This window comes from Pelobates fuscus, chromosome 6, assembly GCF_036172605.1.
Source record: "Pelobates fuscus isolate aPelFus1 chromosome 6, aPelFus1.pri, whole genome shotgun sequence".
Classification (NCBI taxonomy): domain Eukaryota; kingdom Metazoa; phylum Chordata; class Amphibia; order Anura; family Pelobatidae; genus Pelobates; species Pelobates fuscus.
The window spans coordinates 259,999,177-260,019,054 of NC_086322.1; the positions used below are offsets into that span (position 1 = coordinate 259,999,177).

The 19,878-nt window shown below is 44.8% G+C and overlaps 1 protein-coding gene across 1 annotated transcript; it reads left to right on the plus strand.

Annotated features, from left to right (window-relative positions):
- The first annotated feature begins 876 nt into the window (after window positions 1-876).
- Window positions 877-19,878, plus strand: LOC134614831 (E3 ubiquitin-protein ligase TRIM47-like). The gene is made up of 5 exons (XM_063459047.1): window positions 877-1,273; window positions 17,352-17,573; window positions 18,628-18,748; window positions 19,070-19,168; window positions 19,292-19,878. The coding sequence occupies exons 1-5, from the start codon at window positions 884-886 to the stop codon at window positions 19,876-19,878; spliced, it is 1,419 nt and encodes a 472-aa protein (XP_063315117.1). The 5' UTR covers window positions 877-883.

Here is a 19,878-nt window from a genome sequence, read left to right on the forward strand (position 1 = left end):
AGTTCAGCTTTTCTCCCATCTGTTTTTGCTGTTGATCCTAGGGGAGCTAGGTATCAACTTATTGGATCATATAGATTATGATGGTGCAACTGGCCAGATATTGATGCCCCATGGCCGGTCTTACGTCAAATAAAAATAACTATTTCTAAGAATTTCTATATAGAACTTTATTATTTATAACAACATATGATGAATCGGCATCTATCCTATTACTAAGCGATAATGGCATAAACTCATGGGATAAATGCCTTTCTGATGTAAAAAAAAAAAACAAAACAAAAAAAAAAGAAGGTAAAAAACCCAGTTTGAAGCGCTTTCCAATTTTGCAACAAAATGGGAAAAAAAATATTTTCAACCTTAGAATGGTGAGGTCTCTCCTTAGATCAAGAAGCTGTTACCCCACCTATTCACAATTTACATCCATTTAACCGTGAAAAAACATAATAGGAAGGGATACTAAAATAGTGTTTTCTGAAACTTTTAACTGATTCGTAACATTGTGATTTGTTTTAGGAAAATAAGTCTTCACCAGTCAATTAAATGTGGTCCATAAGAAGGGACTTAAAAATGGTAGCACTACTAAAGGGCAGATAAAAAAAAAATACAATAAAATACAAACTTATAGCCTCATTTATGTACGGAAAAAAAACATTTTCAAATAACTAACAACATCATTAAAAAGCAGTACATTGAGAAACAAGTGATTTAAAATTCGGGAATGAAATCTCTTAGGCCTTCTTCGCTGCCAAGAATCCAGCAGCTGGATGTTTTGCTAGAGTTTGGATGATGAACTTCGTCTGTGCAGGACAGGGGGGTGTTATATCCTGCCATTGTCCCACTACTTCCGATCCTAGTCAGTGTTTGTGTCAGAAAACAGACTGACATGGCCACCGCAGCCCTTCTTTGCTCTGAATACCTGCGATGCCCTGTCTGCCTGGACCTGTTTCGGGAGCCAGTCACTATTCCCTGTGGCCATACTTTTTGTATGGGCTGCATCACCCAGTGCTGGTCATTGCAGGGAGCACTGACCTCTTGTCCCCAGTGCCGCTGCTCGTTTTGCCCGGATCCTCAACCCCGTCTCTGTAAGAACAGTATACTTTCCCAGATGGTGGAAGACTTCTCGAACACCCACAAATACAGTGACAAACTTACTATGTATCCAGCTGGGAACACGGAGTTACCTATAAAGAATGAACATCAACATGCAACACCAGAAGCTGATCTCAGAGAGGGCAGCGTGGACAGTGGAAGTCCAGAATGTACCAATCCCTGTGTAAGTAACTGCTAATGCACCAAATTTAATTTAGGTCCAGCATTAACCTGTATTTCTTGTGTCTGTTTTATCTAAACTAGAATATAGTGACGGCTATTCAATAGATCAGCACAATTATTCACTAAAGTGAGAATTACTAGAAACTCAAAGTTAATTTTAAATTTAAGGTCAAAATAGCCTAGTCAAAACCTGAAACAGAAATAACTACATTAACTTTTTTTTTTCCCAAGTTCACTTTGAATTCCTGGCAATCCTCTCTTTAGAGAATAATCCTGTAGGTATTTTAGAGAACGGGCAAGGAAATTGCTAATTTAAGGCTAAAATAGCTAAACTAGATAAATGTCTTAGTAGGTTAATTTTGTTCAGTTCAGGTATTTCAGGCAAAATTTGTAAAAGTTCCTTTGTCAGTTCTCCGCAAATTCCAGATTAGGTTATAATTCTGTAAATAAACTTCTAACACTTACATAGAATCCTAACAATAATGAAAACTGTCAGGGTTATTCGCTGAAGTGGGAATTCAAGGTCAAAATAGCCAAATTGGGAAAATGATCTACTCTCTAAAATTCACTGATTGCTTTCAGTTCTGCTACTCTGGCCTTACGTTTGAAACTGACTTTGAATTCAATTTGAATTCTCACTTTTGTAGATAACCCAGTAGGAATAAAAAATACTGCAATGGAATTGTGTAGAACTGTTTGTTTGTTTGTTAACGCGTATATTGTAAATTATTTCAAAATCCTGCAATTTATTATGATTTACTTAAATAAAGGGACACTCCACTCCGTCTAAAAAAGGAAATAAAAGTCACTGTTTAGTAGATATACCCCCAATTAAAACAGTCATGCTCTTAATTATTATTATTTTTTTTTTGATTGGGGTGTATCTTAAAAAAACCTTGTCAGATCGACAGACAGCTTAATTTATAAAAGTGCCATTTTCTACTGAAATCTGCATTTTTGGGGGGAAAATGCAAAACAAAACAAAAAAGGACACACTACTTACACATAAATCACTTCATCAAGCTCATGTGCTTTAGGGGTCTAAGCACTTGTGTGCATGGCATGGCAAATCACCAAGCTGCACCAATGAAATCTTTGAGAAGCATTTGATTGAATCAGTCTGACTCAGATATTCAGCGGAACCTCTAGTGGCTGTCACAAAGTCAGCCACTAGTGGTGTGTCTGTGCCAGCAGTCAAAACATTGCTGTTTTTACAGAACAGCAATGCTTTACAAAGCAGGTTTAAAACGACAGGGGCACGGAACACAGACCATTTCACTGAGATGATGTGATATTCTGTGTGCCTTTTGTGTTCCTTTCAGTTTCAGCTAGTAAACTGATCTGCACTGAAGCCTAATCATCCTTTTTAGATCAAATAATCAGTCTCAAAAAGTAGATTGTCCACATAAACAAGGAAGATTATTTATAGGTTGAAACGGAATACATAGGCATTTTCTTTTTATATTTAGGGACCATACCATACTTTGTGGTGTGTAAGTTACACTTAGTTCTAAGATGTACTGACTCCTTGGGTTTTTCATGTTTTCCCTTAACTTTTACAGGAATATGATGCCCCCCAAACGAGGTGGACCATATTAAGGGGGTTGGTGGCCAGCTAGAAGGATCAACAGGTCATCCTGGTGTGAATGCACTCCAGGTTGCCTGTCAACCATCCAGGCCGACCTACATGAAGCATTGTTTCAGTACTTTCTGCAGAGTCCTAGTTCCAGAGCATAGGACAAGTGCATCCAATGAGGCGCTCATCCTATGCTTGCTCCCTGGTGTCCCCAAATTAGGACTGTCCTGCTAAAATCGGGACAGTTGGTAAGCCTGTGTTTTTAACCCCTTGTATATAACAAATACTGAAAGAGGGAACAATTCCTCCCAAGTGTTCCTATTTAGCTGGGACAGTGCCTATTTTGGGCCTTATTCCTCTGTCCCTCTTTTCTGTTCTAACGTCCTTCCATATTAGTGTCATATTACAGTGTCTGATTGTATAACAGAGTTCCACAGCAATAATACTCACAGTAATGGGTCTTTAACGCCGTTACGGCGTTCTATGCCGTCAGGGCTTTAAAGCCGTTGCGGCGGCATAGAACGCCGTAACGGCTTGCAGCCCTGGAGGTCCGGCGGTACTCACCTCCGCCGCGATCCTCTTCTGGGGGGCTGCCTGAGAGCCCAGGCAGCCCCCCTCCGGCAAATGAGGCCCCCGGGGGCCATGTGATCGCTCTCAAAGAGCGATCACATGGCCCCCTATAGCTGGCTATGGATCTGCCAGCAGGGGGACTGTCTAAAATATTAGACAGTCCCCCTGCTGGTAGGTAGTGTAAAAAAAATAATAATTAAGATGTTATAAAATAAATTAAATGTCTTTTTATATATATATAATATATGTATATATATTATATATATAATATATATACATATTATATATATGTAACGTCATACGTAATGTATTTTAATACTAATATATATATATATTATATTAAAATACACTTAGAATGACGTTACATATATATAATATGTATATATATTAATATATATATATATATATTAATATTAAAATACACTTAGAATGACGTTACATATATATAATATGTATATATATTATATATAATATATCTACATATATATATTATATATACGTATAATTACAATAATAAATAAATAAAATAATTAAATAAATAAAATATTGAAACAAAATTTAAAATAAATTATATATTCATATGTAATTTCATTCTAACTGTAATACACTTAGAATACACAGAATACACTTAGAATGACATTCTATATATAGCTATCTATATATAAAATACAAATAACCACAAATATATATATAGAGATAAATACATATAATTACATAAAAGATTACATTAGTATACACGTAGAATTTAAATACCTATAAATGCATATATATTAAAATTCTACCTGTATATTTAAGTAATTTTTTAACATAATTATGTCATTTGATTAATTAAAATTTGATTGACGTGCCTGACAACACAGGGAGAAAGTGCATAGAATTTAATTCACAAGCACTATATTTGACCCTGTAACTCTCCAAGACACCCTAAAACCTGTACATAGGGGGTACTGTTTTACTCGGGAGACTTTGCTGAACTCAAATATTAGTGTTTAAAACTGGTAAATTGTGAGACTCTGCGGGGCGTGGCCTGGCACCGCTACAGCCTAGACGCCATTACAGACAGCTCCGCTAAGAATTGCCTAAAAACGCCGTAAACGGTGAAATTAACTTCAAGCCGCCGACTACAAACACTTACAGCGGGAAGGGGAACCCCTGCTGCATCGACCCATGCCATTCCGGTTCGGATCCGCCTCAGCTCCACCCCGCAAGACCCGGCAGAAGCTCCGGTCTGAAAGCCTGAAGGCCGCAACTTACCACGCCGAGCTCCTCGCGGACTGGAGTGAGTATTTACACCCCTACCAAAACGACCCTGACACTCCAATCATGGGTCGAAAAACACAGAAACAGACAGGGGCACCCATTCCAGAGGCGAGAGATATAGGGACGCTCCTCAAATGCTCCAGGCCCAAAACAACAGAACTCTCACCACCCCCAGCCGTCCCAGACACCATAGAGCCTCAGGAGCCTGAAGGGGGGAACGGGAAAGGCAGCAAGAACCCAGACACAGCGACAGCCGTCGTACCAGAGTCCCCAAGCCCAGCACACGCTACTAAAAAGGACATTACAGACCTTTATGATAGAATCAAGCTACTATTTGACACAGACATCGCCCTAGTCAAAACTGAAGTACAAGCGGTCACTGACCGTGTACAATCCACGGAGGAAGACGTGATCGACCTCAAGCAGAGCCTGGCAGCCCTAGGGGATACTGTGCAACAAATGAGAACTCTGCACTCCTCTCTGACGCATAGAGTGGACACCCTGGATGACAGGAGTAGGCGCAAGCACATAAAAATCCGCGGAGTCTCCGATGCGGTGTCCGCGGAGGAACTGCAGCACTTCCTTAGGCGGCTGATGGCCTCATCCCTACCCGCCAAACAAGCTAAACAAATCCCGCTGGACGGAGCTTACAGGGTCAATAGACCACAACGCGCCCCAACGAGCCTGCCCAGGGATATTATTCTCAAATGCCAAACCGTTACAGACAAACAAAAGCTCATGAAGGCGTTCCAAGAATGGGCCCCCATGGACTTTGAATCACACCAGCTGACATTTTACCAGGATGTCACCAGGGCAACACTCCACTGGAGAAAAACCATGCAACCTATTACAACTAAGTTGCGAGAGGCTGGCGTGGCCTACCGCTGGTCGGCATCCCGAACCCTTACGGTCATCAAAGACGGAAAGGTGCACACAGCGTCTTCTCCAACGGATGCCCCCACCTTTTTCACAGCCCTGGACCTGATGAGAGGCGCTGGAACTCCACCGAGACCGGCAACACAGCACCAATGGGACATACCCAATGTGACACCCTTTGTTCCAGCTCGGAATCGCAACCCATCTCAGGATCAAGACTCAGTGACTTAATCGCAGCTTGACCGGCACTACTTCAGTGCACCTTTCCCTAATGTTGGCGGCAAAGAAAGAATTACCTACCACCGAGCCACAATATAGTGGCACCCTGCAAAGCGGACTGTAGCAATTGAATATTCCATGTTATTCTCTCTTTTCTAATGTACCTAGTTTTGGTTTAATTTCATGTTTTCACTTTGTGTTTTATGTTTCATGGCGCATACCGCCAGATATTCCACTAATGCTGACACACGAACAGACGAACCCGTTAATTCTAACCACAATCTCCCCCCCCCGTCTCCCCCTAGGTTAGGGGAACATAAGAACGACAGGGGCCTCTGCCACTGCCCCTCACCAACTGCCTACCTAAGAGGCACACGCCTACAAACACACTGCACCATTGTCTTACCCACCCTTCAACCCCTCATGGGTGGCTAGACGATACGACCCACAAAGGCAGCCGACCCCTGATAAGGCACCACCAGGAACCCACTCACCATATCTTGACTGCCACGGAAGCCCTTTACACATACACCACATAACAAGACGTTATGGTATACCTTTGCTTAAAACCACTAGCCTAATTGGGTTACTTCTTGTTAAGCATTAACGTCGACGCTCCATCACTAAATTGTCACTCAACAGTTTAATACACTACTTTCTGACATCATGCTTTACGTTGATTTATACTGTTTGAATAACGTTCCTGTTCATATTGAATGCCATATAAAAAGAAAAATGAGGCACTTACTACCTGGAAATGTAATTAATGACAATATCTCTGTACTAATCCATAAATGTGGAACACCCCTGCATTTCCCTTTTCTTCATTTTGTACCCTTTATATATGCCTTAACAAAATAAAGAATTTAAAAAAAAAAAAACGGGTAAATTGTATTACAACGATGATATTTTAAGTAAAAGTGAAGTTTTTTGCATTTTTTACAAACAAACGGCACTTTTATGGACTATATTATTGTTGTTATATGTTTTACTGTTTCAAAACACTAATATTTGTGTTTAGTGAAATCTCCCAAGAATAACAGTACCCCCCATGTACAGGTTTTATGGTGTTTTGGAAAGTGAGAGAGTCACATATAAGGCTTGCATTTCATTTTTTTGACATTGAAATTTGCCAGATTAGTTATGTTGCCTTTGAGACCGTATGGTATCCCAGGAATAATAATTACCCCCATGATGGCACACCATTTGCAAAAGTAGACAACCCAAGGTATTGCAAATGGGGTATGTCCAGTAATTTTTAGTAGCCACTTAGTCACAAACACTGGCCAAATATTAGTTTTTTGCTTTTTTCACACAAAAACAAATATGAACGCTAACTTTGGCCAGTGTTTGTGACTAAGTGACTACTAAAAAAGGCTAAACATACCCCACGTTCAATACCTTGGGTTGTCTACTTTTTCAAATGGTATGCCATTATGGGGGTAATTCTCATTGCTGGGCTACCACACCCAGGGGCGTATTAGCCGCGAGGCAAACAAGGCATTTGCCTTGGGCGGCATTTTCCAGGGGGCGGCAAAAAACGCCGCCCCCAAATGCCCAAGGCAAATGTCTTGTTAGCCTTGCGGCTAACAGACATGCTGGGCTGGTTGCTGGGCGGGCGGGCGGCCGGCGAGGGAGCTCTTCCCCTGAGCTCTCTGCTCAGCTCCCTCGCGCGCCGCCCGCAGAGTGAGACTGGGAGCCGGAATATGACGTCATATTCCGGCTCCGCCTCCCAGCCTCACTCTGCGGGCGGCGCGCGAGGGAGCTGAGCAGAGAGCTCAGGGGAAGAGCTCCCTCGCCGGCCGCCCTGCCTGCCCGCCAGTGCCGCCCTGCAGCCACTGGACCACCAGGGAATGGGAGAACCCCCCCACCCCCAGCATTCCCAAAGGTAAGGAGGCTGGGGGGGGGGGAGTAAATAAAAAAAAAAAGTGTTAATGTGAGTGGGTGTGTGTGTGTCTCTGACTGTGTGTGTCTGTTAGTGTGTGTCTGTTAGTGTGTGTCTGTTAGTGTGTGTGTGTGTGTGTGTGTGTTAGTGTGTCTGTTAGTGTGTGTCTGTGACTGTGTGTGTGTGTGTCTATTAGTGTGTGTGTCTGACTGGTGTGTGTCTGTTAGTGTGTGTGTGTCCGACTGTGTGTGTCTGTTAGTGTGTGTGTGTCTGACTGTGTGTGTTTGTTAGTGTGTGTCTGACTGTGTGTGTTTGTTAGTGTGTGTGTCTCACTGTGTGTGTCTGTTAGTGTGTGTGTCTCACTGTGTGTGTCTGTTAGTGTGTGTGTCCGACTGTGTGTGTTTGTTAGTGTGTGTGTCCGACTGTGTGTGTTTGTTAGTGTGTGTGTGTCCGACTGTGTGTGTTTGTTAGTGTGTGTGTCCGACTGTGTGTGTTTGTTAGTGTGTGTGTCCGACTGTGTGTGTTTGTTAGTGTGTGTGTCTCACTGTGTGTGTCTGTTAGTGTGTGTGTCCGACTGTGTGTGTTTGTTAGTGTGTGTGTCTCACTGTGTGTGTCTGTTAGTGTGTGTGTGTCCGACTGTGTGTGTCTGTTAGTGTGTGTGTCCGACTGTGTGTGTTTGTTAGTGTGTGTGTCCGACTGTGTGTGTTTGTTAGTGTGTGTGTGTCCGACTGTGTGTGTTTGTTAGTGTGTGTGTCTCACTGTGTGTGTCTGTTAGTGTGTGTGTCTCACTGTGTGTGTCTGTTAGTGTGTGTGTCTCACTGTGTGTGTCTATTAGTGTGTGTGTCCGACTGTGTGTTTGTTAGTGTGTGTGTCCGACTGTGTGTGTTTGTTAGTGTGTGTGTCTGTTAGTGTGTGTGTCTCACTGTGTGTGTCTGTTAGTGTGTGTCTCACTGTGTGTGTCTGTTAGTGTGTGTGTCCGACTGTGTGTGTTTGTTAGTGTGTGTGTCCGACTGTGTGTGTCTGACTGTGTTTGTCTGTTAGCTAGTGTATGCGTATCTGTCAGTGAATATGTGTGTATTTAGAAGGCGGGGCAGGGGGGAAGGGTTGGGTGGGGGTGGCGCGCGCGTGCGCGGGGGGGGGTGTCTGAGTTTTGTCCTGCCTAGGGTAGCACAAAACCAAGATACACCACTGACCACACCGTCTCAAAGGTAACATTACTAATCTGGCAAATTTCAATTTGAAAATGGAAGTTCTATATTTGACCCTGTAACTTTCCAAAACACCATAAAACCTGTTAATGGGGGGTACTGTTCTACTCGTGAGACATCGCTGATTACAAATATGTGCATTTTTTTGCAGTAAAACCTAACAGTATTATGACATTTACAGCTAAAATGTGAAGCGGAACTACAAATTTTAAAAAAAAATTAAAATTTCTCACAGTTTTTTTAAATTTTATTCATAATAAATTATGTTTCATATATGAATATTTTATATGAAATTAAAGCGGCACTGTCATGCCGAATCCCGTTTTTTTTTTTAACCCCCCTCCCGCCCCCACTACATCCAATCGACCCCTAGTCACCCCCAAATGCCCCTAAGCCCCCCACATTACCTATTTTTAATTCTTTATCTTCTGCCCCGATCTATATTCAGGGCGCCGCCATCTTTGTGTGGGTAGGTGAAGTCCCTGTGGGACACGTAATCTACCCACACTACACAGACTGTGAGATTCCTGCACATGCCCAGTGAAACACCTGGACATGCGAACGGGAATTTCACCTATTCATTCATTCATCAGACAGACGAATGAATAGAAAAAATCAGATGAACAAACTAACACTGTGTATCAGTGTTAGTTTGTTTGTTCAGTTTATTACAAGGAGGGAGCTACCGGCACGCAGCTCCCTCCTTGTAATATGTAACTATAGAAGCGGCAGGGAGCAGAGCTCCCCACCACTTCATAAGCCCCCCATGTCCCCCCCTCACTCTATGGGGGTCAATATGACCCCCATAATAGCACAAGGGAGATTAAAATCTCCCCAATGCCCCTACTCGCCTGTGGCTGCTCACTGTAAAAAAAAAAAAAAAATGGTAATAAGGGGGGGACCTACTGTCCTCCCCCCTGGCCCCCACCCCTGCGCGGTGGGTGGGGGCCCTAATAAAACAATAGGGGGGGACCTTCTGTCCTCCCCCCCGGCCCCCACCCCTGAGCGGTGGGTGGGGGCCCTAATAAAACAATAAGGGGGGGGACCTACTGTCCTCCCCCCCTGGCCCCCACCCTTGCGCGGTGGGTGGGGGCCCTAAATGACCCCCCCCCCATCAAAGTGACTAGGGGTCCCAAGCCCCTAGTCACCCCCCACCCAAAACATTCTATCCCCTACCTACCCCCCTCACCCTAAAAATAGTGAGGGGGGGAATAAAATAACTAACCTGTAAAAAAAAAAAAAATTAAACTTTTGACCATTTGACGTCTTCTTTTTTCTAAATTCTTCTTTCTTCAGCCCCCCAAAAGGCCAAATAAAAATCCATAAACCCGTCGCACTTTAAAAAAAAAAACGTTCCCACGCTCTGTAAAATGACAGATCACTGGGGGCGGAGCTAGCAGCGCAACGGAGCAGTCGCATCTCCTGGAGCTCCGACTAAAATAATTCGAAATACGCCTTGCCCAAAAGACCCCACAGAGCACACCACCGGTACATAGCAGACAATGGTCCGGAAGACAAAAAAGGTGAAGGCAGACAAAGGCCCCCAGGGCAGAGACATTGGAGATATGCTGCGGAACGCGCAGCAGGCCGCATGGTCCAAAATGGCGCTCACGGATGACTTCTCCTCCTACTCGTCAGAAGACTTTGCTACAGACCTCATGGAAGGAGCCTCCTTCCGACCCATGCCAGTCTGCCACTCTGAACCCAAGAGCACTGGGGACCCAGTGACCGCGGATCAAATTAAAAAAATGCTAGCGGATCTCCGCAAAGACCTGGCGGCAGACATGGCCCACTATAAGGAGGCCATAGAAAGAGCAACGACTAAAATTACCCAGCTGGAGGCAAGCACGAGCACCCATGACTCGAGGCTCACTAAAATAGAACTACGGGTGACTAACCTGGAGGCACAGCAAAACGCCACCACAGACCGGCTGGACGCCATAGAGGACCAGAGGAGACGGCACAACGTGAAAATCAGGGGAATACCGGACACGGTTGTCCTCACTGAATTACCCCACTATGTTTGACGTCTCCTCGGACACCTACTACCTCAGAAACAAGTCAAATCTGTGAAACTGGATGGGCTCTTCCGATTGCCAAAATCAGCCCGAGCTCCGACTGACGCACCGGCAGACCTCATTGTACGCTTCCAGGCACTAACTGATAAGGCCTCCCTCCTAGCCGCGTTAAAAGGAAAAGATCCTCTACAGTTTGAAGGCTCAGAATTAAAATTATTTCCAGACCTCACTAAGAGTACCCTTACTTGGCGGAAATCCTTGCAACCGCTGCTACAAAACCTCCGCAACAGAGAGATTCCATACCGTTGGGGCACGCCACGAGCTGTCTCCTTTACCCACGAAGGGACCACCTATAAGGCCCAAAGTCATCAGGAGCTGGAGTCCATCCTGGTGTCGGCAGGTATACTGCGAGCACCGCTGTCGAACAGACCGAGACTGTCCCTGCTAAACCCAGCCAACATACCAGAGTTTATACCAGGAGAACCCCGCAGATCGTCACCTGCCAGAAACAACACCTGAACGGCGGTTCGATGCCCGGCTCCAGGGGATAACCTGCTCCACCACCAGCGCAGTACTTCTCTAGTACAGAATAGAGACTGTTGTACTTTAGTTTACTTTAATTTTTTTTTAGCTTTAATTTTACATTACTGTTATACCTTAATGTCCCAGTTTAACGGTTTGCTCCATGCGATATTGGATACACACATTATGTGACCCACTCACCTAACAGACGCAAACCTCTCTCTGTAATAACCCCGCAGACAACGGAGGACAATTTCCCACTCATATAGGCACTTACACATGAAAACGCTAGTGTTATGAACACAAAGCTAGCGGCCGCACTCTGCGGGACCTAAGCTGGCAGACACCTTCTTCCTTTTACGAGTAAACCCTCCGTGAAACCTCCCCCCCCCCCATCCTCCACGCTAGCCCACAGACGAACCTGCCTAAAAACATGTACACATAGTGGACCGACAAAGAGGGACATGCTACGCGGGCACCTCGCATGACGCACACAATGTTACCCACATAGAACACAAGCGTTGACCACCACAATTGTTAAACGTACCAAAATATACACATAGACTCATAACGTGGTTCACTCAGACATAAAATCAGGAGTGCAATGTGATCTGTAAAACAATTAACCTGACACAACCGTTGCTCTAATAGTAACTAATAGGGGCACCATAGCGGTGAATCACACACTGTCTGCACTCACCTTTATTAGCGTATGATATTGTTTTGTCCATACAACTACTCTCAAGAATTTAAGAGATAATTACTTTACTTAAACAGTTATAATACTTATAACCTTGACACACCACCCTGAAAAACACTTGAATGTCTTAAACCTTGTTTATCATTGATTACATGTTACTTTTAATTTCAAAATGTGCACAGTAATTATTATGCCATGTTACCATTTGTTGAAATACGGTCTTACATTGCTATTGTGGCATGACAGACCTAACTGTTCATTCATGCACAAACAAAAATAAAGAATAAAAAAAAAAAAAAATGACAGATCACTGTGATTGGATGGTTTTCAAGCCATCCAATCACAGTGCTCTGTGTCATTTTACAAGCGTGGGAAAATTCCAAAGAACTTTCCCACGCTTGTAAAATGACACAGAGCAGTGTGATTGGATGGATTTCAAGCCATCCAATCACAGTGCTCTGTGTCATTTTACACAGCGTGGGAAAATTGAACTTTCCCACGCTGTGTAAAATGACACAGAGCACTGTGATTGGATGGTTTGAAATCCATCCAATCACAGTGCTCTGTGTCATTTTACAAGCGTGGGAAAGTTCTTTGGAATTTTCCCACGCTTGTAAAATGACACAGAGCACTGTGATTGGATGGTTTGAAAACCATCCAATCACAGTGATCTGTCATTGTACACTGCGTGGGAAAGTTCTTTTGAATTTTCCCACGCTGTGTAAAATGGCACAGAGCACTCTGATTGGCTTAAACCAACCAATCATTGTGTTCTAAGCCTAATTGCAGGGCGGGGCAAGGCTTTATAAGCCGTGATCCGCCCTGCGGAGCTCAGTACGCGGCGTGCCCTCCATGGGTGAAGATGGATTAATTTTTGTTTGCGCTCGTTTTTTTTTTTTTTTTTTTAAAGTGCGACGGGTTTATGGATTTTTATTTGGCCTTTTGGGGGGCTGAAGTAAGAAGAATTTAGAAAAAAGAAGACGTCAAATGGTAAGTTTAATTTTTTTTTTTTACAGGTTAGTTATTTTATTCCCCCCTCACTATTTTTAGGGTGAGGGGGGTAGGTAGGGGATAGAATGTTTTGGGTGGGGGGTGACTAGGGGCTTGGGACCCCTAGTCACCTTGATGGGGGGGGTTCATTTAGGGCCCCCACCCACCGCGCAGGGGTGGGGGCCAGGGGGGGAGGACAGTAGGTCCCCCCCCCTTATTGTTTTATTAGGGCCCCCACCCACCGCTCAGGGGTGGGGGCCGGGGGGAGGACAGTAGGTCCCCCCCCCTTATTGTTTTTATTAGGGCCCCCACCCACCGCGCAGGGGTGGGGGCCATGGGGGGGAAGACAATAGGCCCCCCCCTTATTGTTTTATTAGGGCCCCCACCCACCGCGCAGGGGTGGGGGCCAGGGGGGGAGGACAGTAGGTCCCCCACCCTTATTGTTTTATTAGGGCCCCCACCCACCGCTCAGGGGTGGGGGCCGGGGGGGAGGACAGTAGGTCCCCCCCCTTATTGTTTTTATTAGGGCCCCCACCCACCGCGCAGGGGTGGGGGCCAGGGGGGGAGGACAATAGGCCCCCCCCCTTATTGTTTTATTAGGGCCCCCACCCACCGCGCAGGGGTGGGGGCCAGGGGGGGAGGACAGTAGGCCCCCCCCTTATTGTTTTATTAGGGCCCCCACCCACCGCTCAGGGGTGGGGGCCGGGGGGGAGGACAGTAGGTCCCCCCCCTTATTGTTTTTATTAGGGCCCCCACCCACCGCGCAGGGGTGGGGGCCAGGGGGGGAGGACAATAGGTCCCCCCCCTTATTGTTTTATTAGGGCCCCCACCCACCACTCAGGGGAGGGGGCCGGGGGGGGAGGACAGTAGGTCCCCCCCCTTATTGTTTTATTAGGGCCCCCACCCACCGCGCAGGGGTGGGGGCCAGGGGGGGAGGACAATAGGTCCCCCCCCCCTTATTGTTTTATTAGGGCCCCCACCCACCGCTCAGTGGTGGGGGCCGGGGGGGAGGACAGTAGGTCCCCCCCCCTTATTGTTTTATTAGGGCCCCCACCCACCGTGCAGGGGTGGGGGCCAGGGGGGGGGAGGACAATAGCCCCCCCCTTATTGTTTTATTAGGGCCCCCACCCACCGCTCAGGGGTGGGGGCCGGGGGGAGGACAGTAGGTCCCCCCCCTTATTGTTTTATTAGGGCCCCCACCCACCGCGCAGGGGTGGGGGCCAGGGGGGGGGAGGACAATAGCCCCCCCCTTATTGTATTATTAGGGCCCCCACCCACCGCTCAGGGGTGGGGGCCGGGGGGGAGGACAGTAGGTCCCCCCCCGTATTGTTTTATTAGGGCCCCCACCCACCGCGCAGGGGTGGGGGCAGGGGGGGGAGGACAATAGGTCCCCCCCCTTATTGTTTTATTAGGGCCCCCACCCACCGCTCAGGGGTGGGGGCAGGGGGGGGAGGACAATAGGTCCCCCCCCTTATTGTTTTATTAGGGCCCCCACCCACCGCGCAGGGGTGGGGGCCAGGGGGGAGGACAGTAGGTCCCCCCCCCCAATCTTTAACCCCCGCGCAGGGGAGGGGGGGGTGTTTATTAGTTTTTTGTTTTTTTTACAGTGAGCAGCCACAGGCTGCTCACTGCTTACTAGACATGCCCCTACTCGCGGTATAGCGAGTAGGGGCATATTATTTACTAATACTAAGTAATCTTTACTTAGTATTAGTAAAGTTGACTGAAAGACCAATTCAGGTCTTTCAGCCTTTTAGTAGATAGCTCCCTGATACCGTGGGAATTAGGGAGTTATCTACTAAGCGGCTGCAAGATGCAGCCGCGGCAATGAATAGGATCGGAGTTTCATTCATTAGAATGAAATTCCGATACGAACAAAGTACCGAATTGCATCCTAACACCAATGGAGAAACAGTGCTCATTCTGTTAGGATGCAATTCGGCAGTTTTGCCGGCGTTCTGTCTAAGTGACAGGACGTTCGGCAATACTGACAGGAAGCATTGTGGGAACAGGGAGGAAAGCTAGGGATCATGGGAAAATTGCTCTGACCAGCAGAAATGAAGCACACTTTGCTCCTACGCTGGTCTGAGCTGGTCAAGCGGAGGAATCCTCCATAAGGCAAAGAGTCCTCCATAAGGCAAAGTACTTTGTCTTATGGTTTTAAAGAAAACTAAAGAAGACAGGAAGAAAAGAATAACAGATCCCGAGAGAGGGGGAGGAGAGGAAGAGATTGAGGAAAGGTAAGTTCGGCATGACAGTGCCGCTTTAAAGCCCTGTTTCTCCTGAACAAAATGATATATAACAAGTGTGGGTGCATATAATATGAAAGAGGGGAACTACGGGTGAACAGACATATAGCGCAAATTCCAGTTTTTGTTTACGGTTTGTTTTGATCAGAACGTGTACTATTGACTCCGTCCTGAAGGGGTTAAGCTACAACTAATGTGTTTAAATAAGGAACATTGTTCTTGTTCTAAATTGCATTTCAGTTGTATAAATTGTTATTAAGAAGTCACCTAAAATACCCACATTTGCAACCCTAAAATTAAAGTGTCCTGCTTTGCCCATTTAAAATATAAGTATGGAAAAGGTATGGAAATTGATGACAGTTGCTGAGGGGATTCTAAACTAGGTAATTAACATGGATGACACAATCCCTGTGAATTATAGAGTGTTAAAAACAACTGTCAGTTTTTTTTAACCTAGCTGCCTGCACCATGGGGAGAATAGTAGGGTGATGGCATTGAGGAAGAAAGAACAAAGGATACTGGCATAAATAGACAGGAGAATAGAGGTGATCAAGACTGACATTGGCAAAGAATATGAAAGGGGAGACTGACATAGAGGGGTGGAGGGTAAAGGGCACATAGGGTGGAAAGGATGTGGAACTGGCATGAAGGAAAGTGGTCTAAAAGTGCGTGGATTCTGAAAAGGCACAAAAGGCACATACAGATGTGAGGATAATTTCGTCTGGCACGAAAGATGGGGTACTCACATGTGCTGGGGGACTGCCCCTGTCAACTTGTGTTACATAGTTTGAAATCTGCACAGCAGCTCAAAGCTTCTGGACAGAGTTCAAGACACAGCATGGGACAGGACACTAATGCCTCGTTTCCACTGAGTGGAATGGTTCGGGTTGGTGCAGTTTGGAAGGGTTAGAATGGTCCAGCCTTTTCAGGTGAGCGTTTCCACTGCAAGTCGGACCACCAGGGGCCAATGGGGGGTTTAGACCAAATGCCTAGCGTGTCATTTGTCGTGAGCATTGATTCCTGTCCGCCAATCAATGGATTGTATAATGTGACGCTAGTAACTCCGCCCTAACCGTACCGTACCATTTCCTATAGACCTTCATCTGAAGGGAGACCAGGAATGGTGCAGTTCGGTTCAGTTGTATGGGCCACTTTCATAATGGAAACACTCAAAATAGCGTACTGTACCGAACCGACCCGAACCGGTCCGCTCAGTGGAAACGAGGCATTAGACAATGCACAGAGCTCTTCAGCTGTACTCCGTGCATGGTCTGCTTCGGAGGGGTCTGTCAGTCAGCCTAGTTACCCACTAACCCACGGTAGCCCTTCCAACTCTGGACTTATTCGTTGCTTTCGCATACGGCCCATTCCTCTGTGCAGTCTGCTCTTTTGCCTGTCCACCTTAGTCCCAGAAAGTGGGCAGGCAAATTTGGCAAGTAATGCCCGGCTGAGACTTGGGTGTGTTAAAAAGCTGGTTTGGTTTAAAATTGTACAGTTGTTTACTGCATTTGTGATGAACAGACTGTGTTGTGATGTACCTCTGAAATGTAATTTGGTAGTGTTCTCATGTCCCTTAACCCCTTAAGGACCAAACTTCTTGAATAAAAGGGAATCATGACATGTCACACATGTCATGTGTCCTTAAGAGGTTAAATAAAGACTTTGACTTTAAAAAAAAAAAAAAAATCTGGTTTGGTGATCTAAACAGAATGTCCACTGGTAGAGTAGTGCCACAACTTCATTAATAGAACAGCTATAATGTTAAAAATATAAAAAATCACAAAACTCCCACAAAAACTCCTTTCTAGTGATAGGTTTTCAATTTATTTAAACATGCTATATACATTTCCAAATCTATAAAGCTCTCAATATAATAATGCAAAAATAATAAATTAGATATCCTGCATTAAATGAACTGTTGTGCATTATATGACCGGTAACTGCATTGTTCATTGTTAGTTATTCTGATGTGACCTTTGACTGACTTCTTTGTTTCGTACCCCTAGGGCTCATTGCTTAGACAGCGCAGGGCTGTGAGCCAGGCATTTTCTGACATGGTGCGAATTCTGCAGTCCTCCGGGTTCCGACTACTCCAATTAATGGACCAATCAGAGAGCGGGGTTTTGGAACAAGTAGGAAGAGAGGCAGTGGAAGAAGGACTCACTATGGACACAAGGCACAATGCCCAGGTAGTACCAGATGGGCAACAGGAACCACTAATGTCATTGGTGGGTATCTCTTTCCTTAACAGTCGTATTAAAAAACATCACTCAGGATTAGATCTACATACCAATCGTCCCTATCTACAATACTAGTGGCACAATGCACAAATGGCTCTGCTACAAGTCTAAAACACTAACCACTAAACACAAACAGGGTTATTTACTAAAGAGAAAATTCAAAGTTAAGTTCAGTTTTAAGACTGCATAGCCGAATTGAAAGTATAGCTGACTTAGAGGTTTTTCCAATTTGGTTATTTTGACATTCAATTTGAAATTTACTTTAACTTCACTTTAAATGTTCACTTAGTAACTAACCCTGAAATCAACAATTGATTCAAGACACTGTAGCAGGATGGGACACTGTAGAGCAATGGTCCTATCTAGATTGCTTAACCCGTGTGTAACAATTGCAATCAAAGAAAAGAAAATGTTACTTGCGCTTTCTCCTTAATCCCTATGTATATTTAGACAAATGGAGGTCATTTAGTTGCTCCAATGGCCATTGGAGGGAATGCCGTTGGCAGGCGGGCATTCCCTCCAATGGCCATTGGAGCAACTAAATGACCTCCATTTGTCTAAATATACATAGGGATTAAGGAGAAAGCGCAAGTAACATTTTCTTTTCTTTGGTTTTTACTATATATTGGGGCTGATGTGTGTTATAGTCCTTGCTGCTTAAGCGCAGGACTTCTCTTTTTGTATTTGTAACAATTGCAATCAAGTCTATGGCTTTGTGTGCATTATGGGATATCCAGATCGGAGTTGAGTGCCAGAGTAATATGCCCAACATGGACACTAAGAAACCACACATACTGCAATGGATGCAATGGTTTTTCCACTTAAGGAAGTCTACATTTTCCATCTGTTTAAAAGTCTAAATCTAGTCTGAGTCTGTTTATCTTTGAGCCTTCTGTTTATTCTACATTGGAAACTAGTTATCCACTCCAGCAGATTACTTCTGGACGATCTTCAAATAGAAAAAAAACAAAAACAAAAAAACTTAAGGAATTATTTCTGGAAACATTGTTTATGAGTGCTTTACTGTATTTGTTTTTTTTAGGAGTTGGAAATGTCAAGTGAGGAAGAACAGGTTTGGGATAGACTTCCTATGGCTGTCTCCAAATTTAAAGAGAGTCTGGTCAAGCTATGTGCCGACCACATGGGACGAATGGCGCAGCAAGGTAATTTAGGGACCTTCAGCCTACGTTATGGTTATGAAAATGAAAGATTTGGTTAACTAGGTTTGGGAAGACTGTAATGTTAGCTAAGTTTGTGTATCTTGGACAATACTAGAGATATGATGGTAAAGGATATTTGACTGATGTCGACTCTGGGGATTACATGGAAAGGCAAACTTTACAATGAATTGTATTATTGATGTTATTATTTTACTATTATAATGAACATTTGGAGAGATTTTCCAAGTGTATATAATGGAGATTAAATCCTAAAAAGTATAGGGCAGTCTTCGACCTTAGGTTTTACTTTACTATACTCCTTAGTGTGGACCACACGTGCCAGCTGTCTACCACCATCTACAGAACTGTGGAGAAGCCCCTTAATGCCACTTATCCCAAGGGTACGGGCCGACTTTCTTCAATGTAAGAGATCATATATTTAAATTTTTTTTTTCTGTCTTTACCTTTCTATTAATTTTCCCACCTGCTCTAGTATCACTCCTATATTTACACTAACCTGATATTGTGTGGTCATTATATGTCTAGATCTACAGGACATCAGTCTGGACCCAGAAACTGCTCATCACAATCTATCTCTGATGCAAGGGAACCGCAGAGTTTTGTGCAAATTGCAGCCTCAGGCCTATCCCGAACACCCTGGACGCTTTGACCACTACACCCAGGTTCTGGGACGGGAGCCATTAGGCCAAGGCCGACATTATTGGGAAGTCCATCTCTCTGGAAGCCGTGTGAGCTTGGGAGTTTCATATCACGGGATTTCACGTAAAGGGCACCAAAGTCATTGCCTGGCTGGGAGAAATTCACATTCCTGGTGCTTAGAGTGGAGTAGCTCCCGCTGCTGTGCTTGGCATGATGGACAGAGAGTTTTGGTTGCAGTAGGCCAGCAAGAGAGACTTGGTGTGTTCCTAGACTGGGATGCAGGAAGTTTGTCCTTCCATGAGATATCAGATGAAATGCCACTGCTCCACCGCTTCCGTGCATCTTTTATTCAGCCAGTCTATCCCATATTCTTCATTAGTTGGAACTCAGCGGTGTCCATTGGAATTGAACATACAACGAAACAATTTATAATGAACAAACGCTTTCATAGACAGCTCTCTGCAAATTTTTAA